The sequence below is a fragment of the Arvicola amphibius genome, chromosome 8, assembly GCF_903992535.2.
Source record: "Arvicola amphibius chromosome 8, mArvAmp1.2, whole genome shotgun sequence".
Lineage (NCBI taxonomy): Eukaryota > Metazoa > Chordata > Mammalia > Rodentia > Cricetidae > Arvicola > Arvicola amphibius.
In genome coordinates, this window is record NC_052054.1 from 50,634,923 (window position 1) to 50,654,954 (window position 20,032).

Genomic DNA, 20,032 nt, shown 5'->3' on the forward strand with positions numbered 1-20,032 from the left:
TGAATGACTGCTGTGAGCTGCCATGTGTGTAATGGGAACCACACCCAGGTCCTCTGGAAGTGAAGCCAGTGCTCTTAATCACTAGCCCATCTCTCCAGCCCCAATATCTTAACATTTTACACAGCATGTGTGAACAATACTGTGTGTTAATGTGATGTTGTGTGGCTATGTGGAGATTTTATTGATTGATTCTCTCAGGGTTATTTTATTACCAGCTTTCCCATTGGTCACTATTATTTAGGATATTTATTTAATTTGAGCATTAGAGCAGCTATCTCTAAAGTTGCACTTGCGTGCTGTTTTACAATCACAGACTAGAATTCTGGGTCTGCTCTCATGCCGCGGGGTTACTGCTGCTGTCGCTTGTTTATGGGGCTTGAAGGAAACGTAGCCTGGTCGTTCATGAACAGAAAACTCACAAGGAATAGCCACTTTTCAAATTTTGCATTCTTATTAAGGGTGAAGACGTTGCATGTTAAATTTTGTTACCAGTTTCAGGACTGTCGTCTCTCCGTTTCACTTGTTTCCTACAGGGAGAGAAAAATAAGGATGAACCTCCTGCATGGGATCCTGTTGGCCTGACGTTTCTAGAACAGAAGGCTCCAAGAGACTCTCACTGCCACCTCTCCAACAGCCCCAGAGCAATAGAACATGCCTACCAGTATGGAGGCACAGCCAACAGCCGCCAAGAGTTTGAACACATACAAGGAGACTTTGGTGAAAAGTAAAGGAGTGCGCTGTCCTTCTAGAAGCTTCATGCCAGGCTCCATCCTTGTTTGTCACGGGGCACCTTTCTCCTACCTTTCCTTCTATGTCGTCTTAATCCTGTTGTGTGTGTGTGTGTGTGTGTGTGTGTGTGTGTGTGTGTGTATGTCTGTGTGAAAGTATATGCTAAACAACACATGATTCCTGCTTTCCAAGAAACTGTGCTCACACTTTCCCTCCCAGTGGAAGGCACATGGAGCAGATTCTCACAGTTTACCAAGGCTGCTCCAAAAAGAGGCCTCTTAACCAGGGAAAGTCCTTGACTTGATATCACCTTCCCTTCCCCAACACAAATTGCATTCCGATTAGGAATGAGGATGCACCCAAACTTCTAGTGATCAAGAGGCACAGAAAATACAAATGTTCATGTACATCTGTGGCCCTCCAGCTGCCTCAAACCCCATTACTTCTTCGCAAATCTCTAATGACTCCTGTTATTAAAGATTCATTTTCATAGTGTTTATGTACACAGCAGGCAAAATCTGTGTTTTCATATGCTTCATGAAGGAGACTTAATGAATGTGTCTTATCCACACTTGGAGCTAAAGTTCTAGGCAGATTTCTTCACACACACTTTCCACCCCCCTTGGGTGGCTGTTTTTGACACATGATATTTGTCTATAGTATAGACTCTATACCCTTCTACTGGGAGGAACCTTAGTCTGTGATTTATGTAGGATATAAACAATATCTCTGTGAATTTTTCTCTATGCATATTAATTATTCATGGCCATTTATCCACAGAGATAAGTTAATTTAACATGTTGGTTTTTAGTGTTTACTAATTTTATTAGATAGGATTCGCTAGCGCATTGGTTCTCAACCTGTGGGTCAAGACCCCTTTCACAGGGGTCACCTAACACTGTCGAAAACCAGATATTTGAATTATGATTCATAAGAGCAGCAAAATTACAGTTATGAAGCAACAACAAAAATAATTTTATAGTTGGGGGTCACCACGACTGAGGAACTGTATTAAAGGGTCCCAGCCTTAGGAAGGTTGAAAACCACTGCTCTAAAGAAGCTGATAGAATGAATATATATCGATAAAAAGAGGATTTGTTAGAGTGACTTACAGGCTGTGGTCTGACTAGTAAAACAATAGCAGTCTCCCAACAGAAAGGCAAAGAACCCAGTTCTTTGTTCTACCCATGAGGCTAGTTGTCTCAGCTGGTCTTTGACCTATGTCACAGTCCCAAAGCAGTAGGTTCTACTATGCACAAAGGAATATCTCAGCAGCAGGGCAGATGAGCTTGCCAGCAAGGCTGATGGCGAGCAAGCAAAGAACAAAAGCTTCCTTCTTCCGTGTCCTGGTCTATCAGCAGTCTCCAGACAGTGTGACCCATATTCGGGGGGGGGGGGGAGGTTATGACCTCAGAAGATCCAGATCTAGGGTGGATCTCCCACCTCAAATAACCCAACCAAGAAAAATCCCTCACAGATGTGCCCAGCTGGTTAGATTTTAGTTATTTCCAGATGTGGTCAAATTGATAAGGTTAGCCGTCACGTTAATCTTCAAAGCAAGACACCATAAGATCCATAAACAAGACTGTGTGAAATGTATAAAAGATCTGTAGAGAAAGTAAAGATTCACATGTGTGGGATCCTCTGGGCCTGAAATTTCTAGAATAGGTCTCAAGAAGAATTAGCATCTTGAAGTAACCATGCCTACCCAATAAAACTCATTAGCTTGTAGCCAGGGATAACTCAAATGAAGCTATTTGCAACTAGATAGAATGACTATTCTTTCTTGGACTGTATTGTTTTGAAATTTTATGTTGACCTATTATTCTTGCTTTACACATGGTGACTTCTCTCTTCCTTTACCAGATCTCAGTTTTCCATTCGTCTGAAAACCCGGTCCTCACATGGGATGATTTTCTATGTCTCAGACCAAGAAGAAGATAATTTCATGACTCTGTTCTTGGCTCATGGTCGCTTGGTCTTCATGTTTAATGTTGGCCACAAGAAACTGAAGATTAGAAGTCAGGAGAAGTACAATGATGGGTTATGGCACGACGTAAGTTGAGTGCAGAGACTGGTACTGTACTGTCAGCAAATATTGGCCACTGCCCTGGGGGTTGCCGCTGATTCTATACCACTGGCCTGAATCCACGTTAGGATTCTGAGGCTGGGCACCCAGAGTTCGAATTTAAGAGTTTAACAATTGTTTATTTTAAAAGTCTTAAACCACATTTTTAGATAATCACAGGCTAAGTATAATTATATCAACCAAAGTCCCAGTCATCAGCATGAACTAAAGTTTGGTTTTTAATGATTTTTTTTTCCTTTTTCCCCACTTAACAGTAAGCTAAGTTCATAATCTTGACAAATATTACTGACTTTCTTTCAAAAAGTAATCTATGGGAGATATGCAGTGAGCAAACCCCTTGGAAGACAGGCTTTTCGGATGGGGAGTACCTGACGATTGCGGTGGCCATGGGCGTGGAATGGCAAGAGTACACTGTACACAATGTGGTAGTTAACTGGAGAATGTGGCTGCTTGTAGAAGGCTTTCCTTTGGGCCACCAGCTCACAAATAATGACACAGAGACTAATATTAATCATGAAAGCTCAGCCTTACCTTAGCCTTGCTCCTAACTAGTTCTTATAACTCAAATTAACCCATATTTTTATATCTATGTTCTGTCGGAAGGCTTGATAACTTGTCTCTCCATACTGTCCATCCTTCTTCCCCCAAACTGTCTGGAGACTCCGCTTTCTTCCTCCCAGAGATCTCTCTCTGCCCCGCAGTCCCGCCTGTCTCTCCTGCCTAGTTATTGGTCATTCAGCTTTTTATTGCACCGATCACAGCAACACACCTTCACACAGTGAACAAATGTCCCACAATAGCTGGTCAGCTAGGAGCAACTTCCTAAAGTACCCTGCCAAAAATATAACCTGTACACAGAAACTAGCTTTAAGTCACTCAACCCAGAGATAATAAAACAGGCGAACACTTGTCTAATGCGTGAAGTGGTAAACCCAAGGAAAGCCAGAAAAACAAAAAGATGCCAGAATACATCAAGCAAGGAGGTGTTCATAATAAAGACATCTGCTTTATTAATCAAGGAATAAAGTTTCTGACACTCCAAGAACTTTCTGTACCTTCTCACAGCATTGCAATACCAGGGTTTAGAGGGTAGACAACACAACCCCCCCTCAGTTTGGGGTCATCACTAAGCCAGGCTCCTCTCCTTCTCTTTATCCAGGTGATATTTAGTCGGGAAAAGAGCAGCGGCCGACTGGTCATTGATGGACTACGAGTCCTAGAAGAAAGCCTTCCTCCAAGTGGAGCTGCTTGGAAAATCAAGGGTCCCATTTATCTAGGAGGAGTGGCTCCTGGCAGGGCTGTGAAAAACATCCAGGTAAGCCAGCAGAGGCAAGACTAAGTCACTGACCCTTGAACTGGAAGATCACTGAATTCAGGTCCTCATTTCACAGAGCAGGAAACCAGCAAAAGTGAAGCGGTTTTGCTAGAGAAGACGCATCCTAGACTGATCCATGGGCTTCCTGCCTGCCCTGGGGCATTACAGACTCAGCTGTCACCTTTTAATTTTAAAATAGAAGTGAGGTGAAGAAAGCTTGGTAGGTCATGAAACTTTCGGCTCCAGGGCATCTCATTACTTCATTAGCTACCGGAGACCAGAGAACAAGTCATTGCACTGTATTACTGAGTTGGAAAACAAACAAACAAAAGAAAAAAAACCAACTCTTCAGCTCATTTAAATTCAGTTCCAGCTTTTTCTTTTTCACATATAATTTTTAAATATGCAATGTGGGTGTAAGGAGAAGAACTGAGAATATAAGAAACATTTTTGTGCATTGGATTGTAACCATTGCAGGTTTTTAAAATGTTTCTCAGAGGAAGGAGGGTACCAAAGGGTCTAATCTATCTTAAATACAAACGTAGAATTGATTTTTATCACAGCGCCAGTACAATGTTAAGATTCTAGGAAAGGCAGTTTAAATTATAATTTGCCCCTGTCCTGGGACAATCATTTTTCACTGTTCCCAAATATAGTATGGAATCAGTTGTCTAAAGTGTCCCAAGTGCCACATCCTACAGCATGATAGATTCACACCTGCCTTCTGACCTAATGAAGCCGGTTCAGCAAGCTTCCTACTGTTTGTGTAGGATTTCCCTCCATGTCTGCCATCTCGGGCCCAGCCGTCATTCCTGGAAAACCACGACTGTACCTCATCTCGTCACAGCCTGCGGAAATGTTTCATTTCCATTGCTCAATTACTGTGCGCAAAGGTTATGAAATACAAAATTTCAGCTTCCATGAACTAGCTAAAAGTAATTACGTGGAGCCATATTGATCATTCAGAAAGGGCAAATGGACAGGGGCTGAGACTGTTCCTCTGGAACTCCCTCGTTTGCTTTCCCATGGTGCATCTGGCCCTGAGCAAGGGGATTTTAAGTGACTTCTTCTTCTTTCAGATTAACTCCGTCTACAGTTTCAGCGGCTGCCTTGGCAATTTGCAGCTCAACGGTGCCTCCATCACCTCAGCCTCGCAAACCTTCAGTGTGACCCCCTGCTTTGAAGGGCCCATGGAAACAGGAACTTACTTCTCAGCAGAAGGAGGCTATGTGGTCCTAGGTAAGGCGACTGCTCCGATGTGATTATGGTTGACCCCACCTAAACTGGAGGGAAAGATCGCTCCTCCAGCACAACGCATCCAGAATGGGGGCCTCTGAGAGGAAATTCAGTCCTTGCAAAGATGAATGCTGTTTCGGTGTGAGTGGGTTCTCACCCTGCGGTTTGCCGTCAGAGTGAGCTGTTGTATAGAAACCCAGGCCCTCTCCTCTTTCTCCTGTTGCTTTCGTTGGCCAAACATGTGGACGCAGACCACCTTGGCGCAGAACTTTCTTCACTGTCCTATAACGTGGTCTCTGTCAGCTCTTGGCCACCTTATTCCTCTAAGTGTTCTTATCGGTGTGAACTACTGTCCCCACTGAGGGAACTTACACTCCCTCCACCTGATCTGAAGTCCCAGTACAACACTGTCCTTCAGAGATCTTATTCTGAAGATTTTCCCCAACCATTACTGCTGTTCATGCATTCAGCAGCTTTTATTGCATGCTACCTATATGGCAGTCAGCGTGCACACCCCCTGTACGGCAGTCCGTGTGCACACCCCCATATATGGCTGTCAGCGTGCACACCACCTGTATGGCAGTCTGTGTGCACACCCCATATATGGCGGTCTGCGTGCACACCCCCTATATGGCAGTCTGCGTGCACACCCCCTTGTGCATTAGGCAGTCTACATGCACACCTCCTGTACAGCAGTCCGTGTGCACAACCCCTATATGGCAGTCTATGTGCACACCCCCTGTACATCAGGCAGTCTGCGTGCACACCTCCTGTACAGCCATCTGCGTGCACACCCCCTGTACGGCAGTCTGCGTAGTCTGTGTGCACACCTCCTGAAAGGCAGTGTGCACACCTCCATATATGGCAGTCAGCGTGCACACCACCTGTATGGCAGTCTGCATGCACACCCACTGTAAGGCAGTCCGTGTGCACACTCCCTATATGGCAGTCTGCGTGCACACCCCCTGTGCATTAGGCAGTCTGCATGCACACCTCCTGTACAGCAGTCCGCGTGCACACCCCCTGTATGGCAGTCTATGTGCACACCCCCTGTACATCAGGCAGTCTGTGTGCACACCCTCTGTACTGCAGTCTGCGCAGTCTGTGTGCGCACATCCTGAAAGGCAGTGTGCACACCCCTGTGGGGCAGTCTGCCTGCACACCCCCTGTACAGCAGTCTGTGTGCTGAGTGACAGTTCCAAAAACAAAAGGAGACTATACACAGTCATCATCTAACTCACAACAGCAAACATGCTATAAGTATAAAAAATTAACCCTTCTTAATGATCTGATCCCTTAATGGGTCTGATAAAACAGCCTTTGGGGATTTTGTACAATCTCTGATAAGGAGACCATGATGTAACCAGGTACACTTTCATAAGCAAGTTCTCATGTCCAGTCGAATGTGACTAGAGGCAATTGCCCTCTGCCTATCTCAGGATTTTGCTTTCCTTCCCTGCCCACTCCCATTCACTCCTACTAAAAACATAACACTCAAGTTTCTTAGTCTTTAAAGAATTCTAAAGTTTGGACAGTTTGAAATGTATAGTCAACCATATAATTTATGTTCTGTTCCTTGAGCATTATCTAATACCAGGAGGGGGCTGGGCATGGTAGTATACTCCTTTAATTCCAGCTTTCTTAGGATCTCCATGAGTTCGAGGCTCGCCTGGTCTACATAGCAAGTCCTAGGCTAGTCAGAGCTGCACAGAGAGACCCCTGACTAAAAACAAGAAGAAAGGACAACTGTATTGGGAAATAAATTTTTCAGTTGTTTTTGAGTAATATATCAAGTAGACACTATCAAGATTCCTAGGTTTGTAATGAGCCTTTAATTACCTGTATATGGGTGTGTGTGAGGGGTGTGTGCGCATGAGTGCAGTTGCCAGAAGAGGGTGTCTGGTCCCCGGATCTGGAGTTACAGAAGGTTGTGAGCTGCCCAGTGTTAGTGCTAGGATCTGAACTCAGATCCTCTGAAGAACGGCACTGCTCTTAACTGTTAAGCCCTCTCTCTGGCCCCACAACTACTCTCTTTCTTTCTTTCTTTCTTTCTTTCTTTCTTTCTTTCTTTCTTTCTTTCTCTCTTTCTTTCTTTCTTAAGATTAATTTTATGTGTATGAGAGTTTGTCCACAATACGCTTGCCTAGTGTTCACAGAATCAGAAAGAGTGCCGCGTCCCTTGGGATTAGATGGTTGTGAGCTGCCATGTGGTTGCTGGGAATTGAACCCAGGTCCTCTGAAAGAGCAGCCAGTGCTCTTAACCACTGAAGCCATCTCTCTGCCCCCACCTCCACCTCAATCCCCAGCCCTACCCTGGTATTCTTAATAAGCAATGTTTTAGGCCACCACAGTAACCGTTTTTAAATACTAGCACCAGTTAATTTGGGTGTTAAAGGTTTTTTTTTTTTTTTTTAAGATACAGTTAATCAGACCTCTTCAGTGTCTTCAATATAACATCTGTCTTCCATATTTGCATACTGGGACCCTTCTAGTCAGGGCTCCCCACCTTCCATACAGAACCAGCCAGGCATACCCACGGAACCATCTAGAGGCCCTTCATAGGACTCCCCAAGTTTCCCAGCCTCTGTACATGACTTCAAATTATAATCTCTGCCCAGATCTTCCTCCCTCCTTTTTAAAAATTATGTATGTGTGCTATGTGTCTTCAGAGCCCATCCTTTGCCCGAATCGCCCTGCCCTCCTCACTCTTTAGGTATTACTGTGTGAGTGTTATCTATACTATGTGTGTGCATGATGAGATCTCACACATGTGAGATCACAGGACAATTTTGTGAGGCTGGTTCTTTCCTTCCACCTTTACCTGTGTTCCAAGGATGGAACCAGATTAACTGGCTTTACAGCAAGTGCTCTACCTACTGGGACATCCTGCCAGCTCCTCCCTCTGCTATCCTAAAAGAGGAAACCGTTCTGCTGGCTGGAATGCCACTGCCCTGAACTCTCACGGCATAGGGACTGATTTTAGCACGTCGTCCTCACAAAATCACACCAGAGCTAGAAATTTTGCTTTTCTTTTCTTGGCAATTTCTGTTTCTCTCTGCAGATGAGTCTTTCAATATTGGATTAAAGTTTGAAATCGCCTTTGAAGTCCGTCCCCGAAGCAGTTCTGGAACCCTTGTCCATGGCCACAGTGTCAACGGGGAATACCTGAATGTACACATGAAAAGCGGACAGGTAACGGCTTGAGGATTAACCGTGCATCTTGTCTAGCCTCGGATGCTGATGTAAAGCAGCAGATGGGTGTCACAGGTTATTTCCTCGGTCTTCCTAGTCGGAGAAAAGAGGAAACTTGAACATGAGATTTAAGTGTGTGCAATGTTGGGGTTCACATTCGTGTACTGGGAATTGATCAGAGCAGAGTCATGGAAATGTAGCAAAGCCACCAAAAAATTACCAATAACAGCATGAAATTTTAACAAAAGAATTAGAAGAAAGCTTTTCAGCAAATAGAAGGTAAAAATATATCCACTTTCAACATTCACAAATGTGAAAGCATCTTTCTAAATATTTATATGCTAACTGCAGTAATGTGTATACATACACGTACTTACACACATATTATTCTCAGTTACTAAAAATTTGTATTGGGTTACAGCTAAACACCACATTCACCATAAGATTATATCAAGGAATATTTGGAAAGATAGTCAAATAAGTTTCAAGGAAAGGAATATTTTCATTATGCTTCAGACTTAATATAACCAAGTTTTTATTTGGGTTCTAATGCAGTCAATTAAGGCATAAAAATTAAGACGGCTTTCATAAAACCCTTACATAAATCCCCAGAATATTTGTCTGTATATATTTTATGTATATAATTGTATGTATTACATATATAATACATAACTATATATTACATTGTATTATATGTATTATATATTAGTGTTATAGTATATACTATATATTATATGTATTAGTTACTAGGTATTGAGTATATAATATGTATATTATATATATATACTATCAGGTATAAGTATCAGGTATATAATATATGTGTATATAATATATACTTTATATCATACATATTAGTCACTAGGTATCAGTTACTAGGTATCAAGCACTAATATATTATATTGTTTATTATAATGTATGATATTATTATAATATTATATTATAGTTATAGTAACTAATATGTATAATATACAGTATATATTGTATGTGTATATTATATAATTTGCAATGTATAAGATATACTGTTATTATACATATTAGTTACTAGATATCAGTTACTAGGTATCAGATACTAATATAATATATATTATATATAGCATATATACTATCAGGTATAGGTATGTGGTATATAATATATACTGTATATTATACATATTAGTTACTAGGTATCAGTTACTAGGTATCAGGTACTAAAAGATTTACAAGAGTGAAATGTCTTATGCCTCCTATCATCTCAAGGATGTGTATAGTATTATCACTTTAATTTTATATCTGAGAAAATGGGGTAGAAAGTAAATAAATGGAGGCTATGAAGTTTGACTTGAAAGTCCATTCTCTTCAATGGTATCTTTTATTTTTCCATTTCTGATTGAAAAAAAATTTCATTCAATATATTCTGATCATGATGATCTCCTCCCTCAACTTCTCCCAGATCCTTCCTACCTCTCTACCCACCCAATTTTGTGTTCTTCTATCTCTTAATAAAATGAAGAAACAAACAAGCAAAAGATCAAGAACACAAAAAATGCCAGAGAGAGAGAGAGAGAGAGAGAGAGAGAGAGAGAGAGAGAGAGAGAGATTCCACAGAGGGCCATTGAGTTTGTTTTGCACTGGCCAACAACTCGGAGGCCTGGGCCTGCCCTGGAGTGGCTTCAGTATCTCGACCTGCATTGTATGAACAGAACGGGACCTGTAAACCAGGCAAATTCGTTCCCTTACAGTTCCTACCATTCCTCTGTGTTCTCTCCAGTAGGATAATTTTGTTCTCACTCCAAAGACTTGAACTATTTTAATTTAAACTCTTCTATTACCTGTCAAAGACTGACCCCTTGTGTTCACATTGCAACTGTAATCATGCACGAGCATTTATTTGAGGTATTGCTTCTCTGTGGTAAATTAGTTATGAAATTCAGCTTTACCATGATGATGAGAAATTAAGCTAACTATAACGTACCCCATCCCCACAGGTCATAGTGAAAGTCAACAACGGTGTCAGGGACTTTTCTACCTCAGTAACACCCAAGCAGAATCTCTGTGATGGCAGATGGCACAGAATTACAGGTGAGACACCTAGAGGGTCCTTTGCAAGCCTGAGCCTGCACAGCACATGGGAGATGGGAGGGATGGTGTGCTGTTATGTGATTCCTAACAGATGACAAGAGAAAAGAATAAAGAATCGTCAGACTAAAATGTGCATTTAATACACCAATCTGAATGCTGCCAAAATACAAGACGTGGACATTTTGGAGCAAGAAAGATATAGAAGTGTATTCTGATAGTCCTTCTTGTTAAGGAAAATGTAATCACTATTGCTTTAATATGCTTAGACATTATTGCTATTTTCAATGATAGCGAATTTTGGGGATTTTTATTCTGGAATGTATTGGTGTTGTGATACATTAGTTTCTCTCATATAAAAATTACCCCAGTACCATGTATGACCGGTCTTTCTCCTGTCTCTCAGTTATTCGAGATGCAAACGTGGTTCAGCTAGATGTGGATTCTGAAGTGAACCACGTGGTTGGACCATTGAATCCAAAGCCAGTTGATCACAGGGAGCCTGTGTTTGTTGGAGGTGTTCCAGGTAAGCACTTCCCAGAGGGACAGGCTTCCAAATCCATGAAAACCCAGTAAGCTCTTATAATTGTTGCTATTATATTAAAAAATTGAGCCATGTATTGTCATAACACCTAAAAAATCAAAAGGTTTTATATGTAGCAACCCTTAATGAAAAATAGCAGCAAAGTGCTGAGTTTGATCCCAGCATTGGAAAAAAAACAAAAAGAAAAAAGTAAATTGCCAAAACTTACAACTCCTGATTCAAGATTATCAGCACATAAGAATCATGCTCACCAGGAGATGCCACTCCATCTTGCTATTCTTACTACTCACTCTCCTCCTCCCCTCTTTCTCCTTTAAATATCCTCTATACATTCACAAACACTACTCTCTCCCTCTCCCTCCCCCCCCCCCCCATGAATGAGAGTGCTGTAGGACCTGAAAACCTTAAGGATTAAAAGTTTGCTGACAATCACTCCCCCAACACAACCGGGAAGAATGCCTGGTTCCCCTGCCCAGAACTGGTCTGAATTGTGGAAACACCTGCAGACCGCAGGTTACATGTTGCTCAGATGGAATGGCATTCCCTAAGAGAGGTTTCCATCTACAGTCCTGTAAACAGCAGCCAAAATAGCGCCTAATTCAGGATATCGAGAAGACACGTATGGGCCCCCTGCAACTACCTTTTGCCCCTAGAACAATGACTATTATCTTCCGTTGAACAAGGCCATTCTTATGTATTTCTCCAACTTGGAACAGTTGAAAATGAGAAGTAGAGAGGAGGATATAAGATGGAGATATTTAAGTTTCACCTGGAATTTGGTGAGGATTTTAATAATCCAAATAGATTTTTTAACACTATCATACAAAAGCAGTCAATAATTAAAAAAAAATCTACAGATAAAATCAATTATTCACCTCATGTCCTCTCAAATTAGTAGCAACCAAGTATTCCTCTTTCTAGGCTGACATTTTCAGATAGGAGCTATGGTGGTTTGAATGAGAATGGCCCATGGGTGAAGTGTGACCTTGTCACTGGGGTGGTCTTTGAGTCTCTGTCTCTCTCTGTCTCTCTCTCCCTCCCTCCCTCCCTCCCAACCTCCCTCCCTCCCTCCCTCCGTCCCTCCCTCCTGAACGAGGATCAGGATGTAAAGCTCTCAGCTACTTCTCCAGCATCATGTCTGCCTGCATGCCACCATGCTTCATGCCATGGGATTTGGGATAATGAACAAAGCCTCTAACACTGTAAACCAGACCCCAGTTAATGCGTTCTTTGGTAAGAGTTGCCTTGGTTGTGGTGTCTCTTCCTGGCAATAGAACCATGACTAAGACACCAGCATTAACAATAACGGTAACTCGGGAGCTAAAAGGCATAGTCAAGACCCTCGAAGGCAGCCCCCTCTTCTACTTCACACAGGCACCCCAGACCTCGGCCTCTGCTCTGGCTTTGATTCTAAGCAGGGCTCTAGAGAAGGCCCCTCACATCAGTACCCTGTAAAAACTGTCTCGTGTCAATTCTATTTCTCCACATTGCTTCCTCCCTAGAAATCATGGTAAAGCTTTAACTATTTCCCAGGCTTCCAGCACACACAGAATTAAACAAAGATGCACCTGTGCCCCTTGTGCCCTGGCCTCAGGTCTCCCTGTACTACCTGAGATTGCAGTTCTCTTTAATGTGATCAGGAAGCCGATCACACTGCAACAACAAGCCCAGGGCAGAGAGAAATTCAAAACAGAGTAGTATGTCTTTAAACTCTCACTACCCCCCCCCCCCGCTCCAGTGACACACTTCCACCAACAAGGCCACACCCCCTAAACCTCCCAAACAGCACCATCAACTGGGAACCTCAAATACCTGAGACTGTGGAAGACATTTCTCATTCACACCATCAAAGATTACTCTAGAATGCTGTCACAGCACACTGTCTGCTGGCAGGGAGCAAGCCCTCATCCCGTCCAGCACTCCCTGCCAAGCACCTGTCTAAGCTCTGGTGGCCAAACAAGCAGGTCTCTCCAGTGTGGGAGTAACAGTGGATGTGTCTCTCCAGTGTGAGAATGACAGCGAGTGTGTCCCTCCAGTGTGAGAGTGAGTGTGTCTCTCCAGTGTGAGAATGACTGTATGTCTCTCCAGTGTGAACCTTACAGCACTTGCTCCTCCCTATACCTGAGCTGTTCACCTTGTGATCCCAGAGAACTTCATCTTTCCCTTTTGTCTGCTTTCTGAGTCTCTCAGTAAGCGCCACAGACTGAGTGAACAAGATGCACCTAAAACCACAACCAGGGTGTCCAACCCACATAATGGGCAGCAAAATTTCACTGGTGAGCCACAGGGACACACTAACCTGTGGTCCGAGCCACCGGCCCTCTGCCCCTCCTCGTTTCCACCTAGGAAACATGCCAGCAAGCCTTCAGCAAATGCAATTATAATTTAAGCTGACTGTGATTAATTCTATCATCCCGAGATGCTTGAGTTTAATTCCACTAAAATCGCAACAGAAACCAAGGCAGTAAGAATGATAATTAAAGAAATTAAGCATAGATAGAAATCTTGTATGCCCTGAATTCTCTTGAAATGCCAGTCACTCTTATACAATCTGTCATCAATTCTCATCCCAGTTTGTTTCCCAAGACTGTGATAAACACTGTAATCAAAACAGCTTGGGGAGAAATGGAGGGAAGTTGAGACAGGAGCTCAGGCAGAGGCCCTGGAGAAATGCTGTTTACTGCCTGGCTCCTCCTGGCTCCTCAGTTTCCTTTGTATATACAGCCCAGGGCCACCTGCTCAGGAGTAGCACTGCCCATTGTGGGGTGGGTTCTTACCCATCTGTCATTAATCACGGAAATACCCCGATGACACACCTGAAGGCCAATCTCATGGAACCAATTCCACAGGTGAGGTTTCTTCTTCCTGGGTGACTCTAGCTTGTATCAAGTTGACAACAAAAAACTATCACATCTCACTAGAAAGTTAATGAACAGCCTGGAAGTGGTGGTTCATGCCTTTGATCCCAGCACTTGAGAGGCAGAGGCAGGTGGAGGTCTAAGTTTGAGGCTAGCCTGATCTACATGCAGATCAAGATCTAGTACAACCAGGGCTACACAGTGAAACCATATCTTAAAAAAGAACAAAAAGGTAATAAATAAAATTCATTTAACCTTCTCACACACACACACACACACACACACACACACAAATCAACCTGCCTATATGGTCATTTAAAAATTAGAGTCTTTGAAGTTAGTGAAGCCCATTCCCAAGTCTAACCAATTGCTATTGAAAACTCCACATTATTTTCTATAAAATATCGTCAAGTCTTCTTTCCATCTTGGAAACATTCTCTCTTAAAAGTATGTGTTGGGGGATGGGAAATGGCTCAACAGGTAAAAGTGCTTGATGCTTAAGCATAAAAAGACCCGCTCGAAAGCTTGATATTGTCCTCAACATGAATATAGCCCCAACACTGAGAGCTACAGAGACAGGAGGATCACTGAGCCTCAACAGCTCAGTATCGTAGTGGGAAACAAAGTAGTGTGCTTGGGGTTTGGGAAGAGACCCTGCCTCCAAGAAATGAGGCAGAGAGAAATCATGAAGGACACCCAACACACCCCTCTTACTTCAGCACACATAAGTGCATGCACTACACACATGCGTACACACAGGCACACACACATGAACATAAAAACAAACAAATGTGTTAATTTTGTTAATCAATTACTTAGGGCTCTGGGGTACTCTTCTGACACTACTTAAGATTAATTTTATGGTAAATCATGCAGACTGTAATTGCTATGGTAATTGTATCCTCCAGATGATTTTATGCATGAACCAAACAAGGGCAGACCACTCAAGCACAACAGAAGCCATGTTCCTTTGTGCCCGGGGTGGCAGAGGCTTTAGAGGTTCCTCCCAAGCTTTCCCTCGGTTTTTATTCTGAGGATGAAGTCCACGGAGCAGGCTTTGCAAACATGCAGCCACTGTAAATTAGATACAAATAAAAGGAAGTGGTCTCTAGGGCCCCTTTCACATCTCCAGCTTTATGATCACCATTCTAAAGACGGGATGCTGCTTCCGCTCTTCATTATCAGCGCACAGCTTCTGTGCATACTTACTCTACACGGCAGAGAGGTACGCATGGCGACAGTTGCTTGATGCTGTTTGCTTGGTGTTCTAGTTTATGTTCCTTTCTGAGTTAGATTGCCAAGTGTGTTTTTTTCCTTTTGTCTGCCACTGCTCATATAACTGTGTGTTATAATGAGCTTTGACTAAATGGATTTTAATTTTATACTATTTATAAGCTCTCTTAAGTTGCTTTAATTTATATCGCTTCTCTCATCCCAACACACCTAATTGTATCTGTACAGTTACTAAACACCAGCCTTCCTCTAGATGCCTAATTCCCGTGAGATTAAGAGGGGTTCCCCAACACACAAGACACCTGTGTCCTTACAGAATCCATGCTACCCACCACTTCCCTATAGTTCTTAAGCCCTGAGCTCAGAAAAATTCAATGTTACCTCGTTTGAGTTCATTATTTTCTCATTATTTCTATAAGCTTGGCAAAAAAAATAGAGAGACTTAAGGGTGACGGGTAATGAAGATAGGAATTAAACAAAAACGTTAACTCTGTCCAAAAATAACATGGAAGCTCAAATTCCTTTCCCTTCTCAGTAAAACACAGTATGTAAATGAGGCCTCTGGGAAATGAACTCGGCCCGGCATGGATAGGTCACGAGAACTCCCTGCTGAGGCTTCACGGGGAAGCAGCGAACTGCAGCCCTAGAAAACAGCCACAGTATGCACAGAAATGTGCTCAGAGAAAACATGGCTTGCATAAATACCGCCCCTGCCCCCCCCCCCCACACGTGCACAATCCCTTGCCCTGTTCTCATTCTTCAAAAGTGAGTGCCGGTCCTGGGAGTCCGCTAGAGAGCCCTGTGTCATTGCTGATGTGGAAATCATTTTGACAGTCTGAGCGATTTTCCAGTTTTTACCAGGAGGTAATATAGGAGTTTGAAATTCCCCCACTGAAATGTCTGCTTTTTTTTTTCTCTTTTCAGAGTCTCTACTGACACCACGTTTGGCTCCCAGTAAACCCTACACAGGCTGCATCCGCCACTTTGTGATTGACGGGCGCCCAGTGAGCTTCAGTAAAGCAGCCCTAGTCAGCGGGGCCGTGAGCATCAACTCTTGCCCCACAGCCTGACATAGCAGGACACGGCTCTTCCTCGCACTGAAATAAAAACACAGAGCCACTGGGGGAGGGCTCCCTCCCCCATGGAAGCTCTCACCTGGTTGAAGGGGAATTCAATAAATAAGAGACCGGCCACTTCCTATTTCTTATTTGAATTTACACTATGGGTCCAAAATGTCTGCGGTGGACAGCGATTGAAAAGGTGGCAGAATTCCTTCTATTGAGAACCCATGTTCTTCAGCTGGCTAAGTTATTGTTCCTGTCCCTAATAAAGTAGAAGGGCTTCCAAACCAGCCCCAGGAAGCCCACAGTGTCACTACATTCTCAGAGTCACTGGTCTTTCAGGGGAGGTCGTTCAACTTATTTCCAATGTTTGTCCTCTGCTACTTTGTCTTACCTTAGATTTCCTGACTTGTTCACAACCTAAAATTAGATCACCCGTTTTCGTCTTTACAAAAGTGTTTTCGGTTTACAGTAGGAGTACCTGGTTTAGAAACAGCTCTCCCGGATTATGCTTTCATGGAGCTGGGGAGATGAGTCCTGAGTGGGGAGGGGTCTGAGTCCAAGCCTAATGGAGTTGGCTCCTCAGACCCACACCGTTTCAGGTGTGTTAACCTATGACGTCCCAACAGAAGCCATGTGTGCATCAGCATTTGGAAGGCACATGGATGTGTGAGCATCAGCACTCACGGGTCTCGTGTATGTGTGCACGCATTAATGTAGCACGATTAATAAAAACCCAGAGACAGAAATTGGGGTTCAATCTGAAGATCAGAAAAGCAAATCAGCCAGCCACTGACCCTTACCTCTCCCTCAGTCCAAAATGGCGATCCTGCCTCCAGGAATCTCAGAATGAGACTATGTGTGAGAGCCGTCTCCTCTTGTCGTATATTCCTCTCTAGGGCTGGGTAGGATTTAGAAACCTACTGCCTGGCTTCTATGGCAAACTAGCATGGCTTACTGGGATTAAAGGTGTGTGTCAGCACTGCCTGGGCTGTAAGGCTGACCAGGGCAGCTGCTTAACTCTCTTCAGGCAAGCTTTATTTATTAAAATACAAATAGAATATCACTACAAACATGCATACATTTTTTAAAGGAGAGGAAATTGTAGTATAATTTAATATTTTCTGGACTGAAAGGAGACCACCTTTTCACAGAGCCAGTACTTCACCCTCTTCCGCTCAGAAGATGAGAATCTCGAGTCATATACCACTTAAAACCACACAGTGACCTTCTGAAACTGAAGCTTCACCATTTACATGACTCCTTTCTTGGATGAGAGACTTCACTCTCCCAGACTCAAAAGGAAAAGGGGTTCCTCCTCCTCCTCTCCGTCTTCCTCCTCCTCTTCCTCCTCCTCCTCCATTTCTTTCAGTTAAGCATAGCATTATCAGTAATTGATACAAAGGGGAAAAATGAGCTATGTGCTTTTTCTCACTCGTGGCCCCTGCCAGCTCAGAGCCCCTACAGAATGAGGGGGTCCTTGTGTGATGGAGCCCCTCCCTCTGAGTGCCTGTGTTCCACTTCCTCTCTTACAGCCACAGCAGACTAGACAAGACACTGCCCGGGATGCAAAGATGAGTGGGAGCAGTTGTGAGTTTGGGTTATGAAACACGGAAATCAGACACTTAATGGAAGTTGAAGCCGAAGAGATTTCGACTGAAATGGGATTTAAGCAGCTCAGGGCACACATCTTCAGGCATGCAGATCTTGGCATTGCCGTTCTGTAGATAGATACAGGATGGCACAGCCTCTACCCTTTGTCCAGCAATGATCCCCTCAGCCCTCAGCTGGGGATTAGGCCCATTCATGAGGGGTATTCAACAGTTTCTGCCATTCTCTGAAAATGTATAGGCCTTAACAATTATTGGGGGAGGGGCTCATGAGGCCCCACCTCCCATGGAAATAGGCAATTAAAGGTTGATAAAGAAAACCTTTTTCTTCAGTGATGTAGCCACCCGTAAGTTGCTCATGGCTGTATACATAACCCCTCACCCATACTCCTGTAACTCCACTTCAACTCCCTGGACCCCATGCTACACGTGGGTGGAAGCATTTCTGTAATTGGTGTCCTATCTGTTAGCAAACATCTGTTCATGGCTCCTCATCAAAAGTTCATACAACTTCAAAAATGGAAGCTAGAGTCTGAAAAGATGCCTCGGGGATTAAGAGCAAATACTGCTCTTGCAAAGGACCCCAATTCTTCTCCTACCACCCACTTGTTAGCTCACAACCACCTGTTACTCCAGTTGGGGGGCTCTGCCACCCTCTTCTGGCCTCCTAGGTTGCTGCAGGTACATACATGCTGATGAAACACTCATATATATATAGAATAAAATGTTTTCTAGTATAAACTATGTGAATTTCTGGATTGTTCAAAGGAGTCCAGAATCATGTCTGGCATGTATAGGAATATATTCAGGAAATATTGCATGAATTTCAGGCAAGCAGAGTTTCTGTAAAGTTTATTCCCCTCATGTCACCTTCCAAGACATTAATAATGTTCTTGGGAGGCTGAGAAAAGCAAAACCTGACACTTCTACTTTTGATTCCTCTGAGCCGAGACTTGCTTGAGGGTGTGAGAAGACACGAGGGAAGACGGACAGCTGTCAGGAAGCTCTCAAAATCAGGGAATAAGGTAGGCTTAAGCTTACAGCAGAGGACACTGTTCCTTGAAGAGACCGTGAGAGAGAGATGGGACAGCCAGCAGGGGAATGGGATTGAAGGATGACATCCCGATGGTCTGTGTAAGCATGGGACAGAAAGGCACGAGCATAAACATGTAGGATGACTCCACCAGCCAGCTGCACCACTTGAATCTCTCCCGAGCTCCAAAGGGTGGCGACAAGAGGAAGCTCAGGATTTATTCTGGTCAACCTAGCCAGATCACACTGAGTTCACAGTGACCTCCGCCCACAGCCTCAACAGATTATCTTTTCAAGTAGTCATGAGCTAATGTCAACCTGGAAGCAAGTTATGAAAATATGAACCACTCTGGGAGAGCGTATACCCAGCCAGTAATGCATCCATTGTGCTGCAAGGGTATTCATTCTTGTAAAATCAACAGTGACACTCCACTGTCAACCCCGATTCTCAGTAATTTGTGTCTTTTGTTCTCCCTGACAATTCTACTAGACGCTTATCAGGTTTACTAATCATGTGAAGAACAGGCTTGGATTCCACTGTTTTCCTCTATTCTTTGCTTCTTGCTTTTTATTACATTTAAGTACACATATGTGTGGCCATGTGTGCTTTGATACACGTACAGAGGCCAGAGGATTACTTGTGGGAGTCGCTTCTCTCCTTCCACACGTGGATCCTGTTGAGTTGTAAGACATGGTTCTGATAATATCATTGTTTTCTTTATCTCTTTTCCTCACACTTGGTCACAGCAAAGTTCCCTGAAATTAACCTTTCCTTTGCAGCCTTCACCATCGAGTCTAGCCCCATTCTCACTGTGGCAAGGACTAAGGACTCAGGGTCCATGCATTAAAAGATCTTTTTAGCTTACAGTGTAATTCAGTGGTAGAGTATTTTCCCAGCATGTGGGAGAACCTGAGTTGGATCTCTAGGGGATGAAGAAGAGAAGAAGGGGAAAAGTGAAGGAATGGGGGGGGGCAGGGAGGAAAGAATAGCTAAGAAGGAGGGGGAGAAAGGACTTTTAACAATGGTTGAAACACTAATTATTCTCACCCTTGGATGAGCTCTTGGGGCCTTCTTGGC

At 43.5% G+C, this 20,032-nt stretch overlaps 1 protein-coding gene across 2 annotated transcripts in view; it reads left to right on the forward strand.

Annotated features, from left to right (window-relative positions):
- The window catches only part of Lama4 (laminin subunit alpha 4), a 146,732-nt gene extending 130,102 nt beyond the window's left edge, over nucleotides 1-16,630 (forward strand). For both annotated transcript variants that reach the window (XM_038340164.2, XM_038340165.2), the window contains exons 31-38: nucleotides 534-724; nucleotides 2,596-2,785; nucleotides 3,978-4,133; nucleotides 5,213-5,372; nucleotides 8,431-8,561; nucleotides 10,526-10,619; nucleotides 11,023-11,142; nucleotides 16,176-16,630. In XM_038340164.2, the coding sequence (XP_038196092.1) occupies nucleotides 534-724; nucleotides 2,596-2,785; nucleotides 3,978-4,133; nucleotides 5,213-5,372; nucleotides 8,431-8,561; nucleotides 10,526-10,619; nucleotides 11,023-11,142; nucleotides 16,176-16,321 (1,188 nt within the window). In that variant the 3' untranslated portion in view covers nucleotides 16,322-16,630. The remainder of the gene's footprint in view (nucleotides 1-533; nucleotides 725-2,595; nucleotides 2,786-3,977; nucleotides 4,134-5,212; nucleotides 5,373-8,430; nucleotides 8,562-10,525; nucleotides 10,620-11,022; nucleotides 11,143-16,175) is intronic.
- Nucleotides 16,631-20,032: the final 3,402 nt, after the last annotated feature.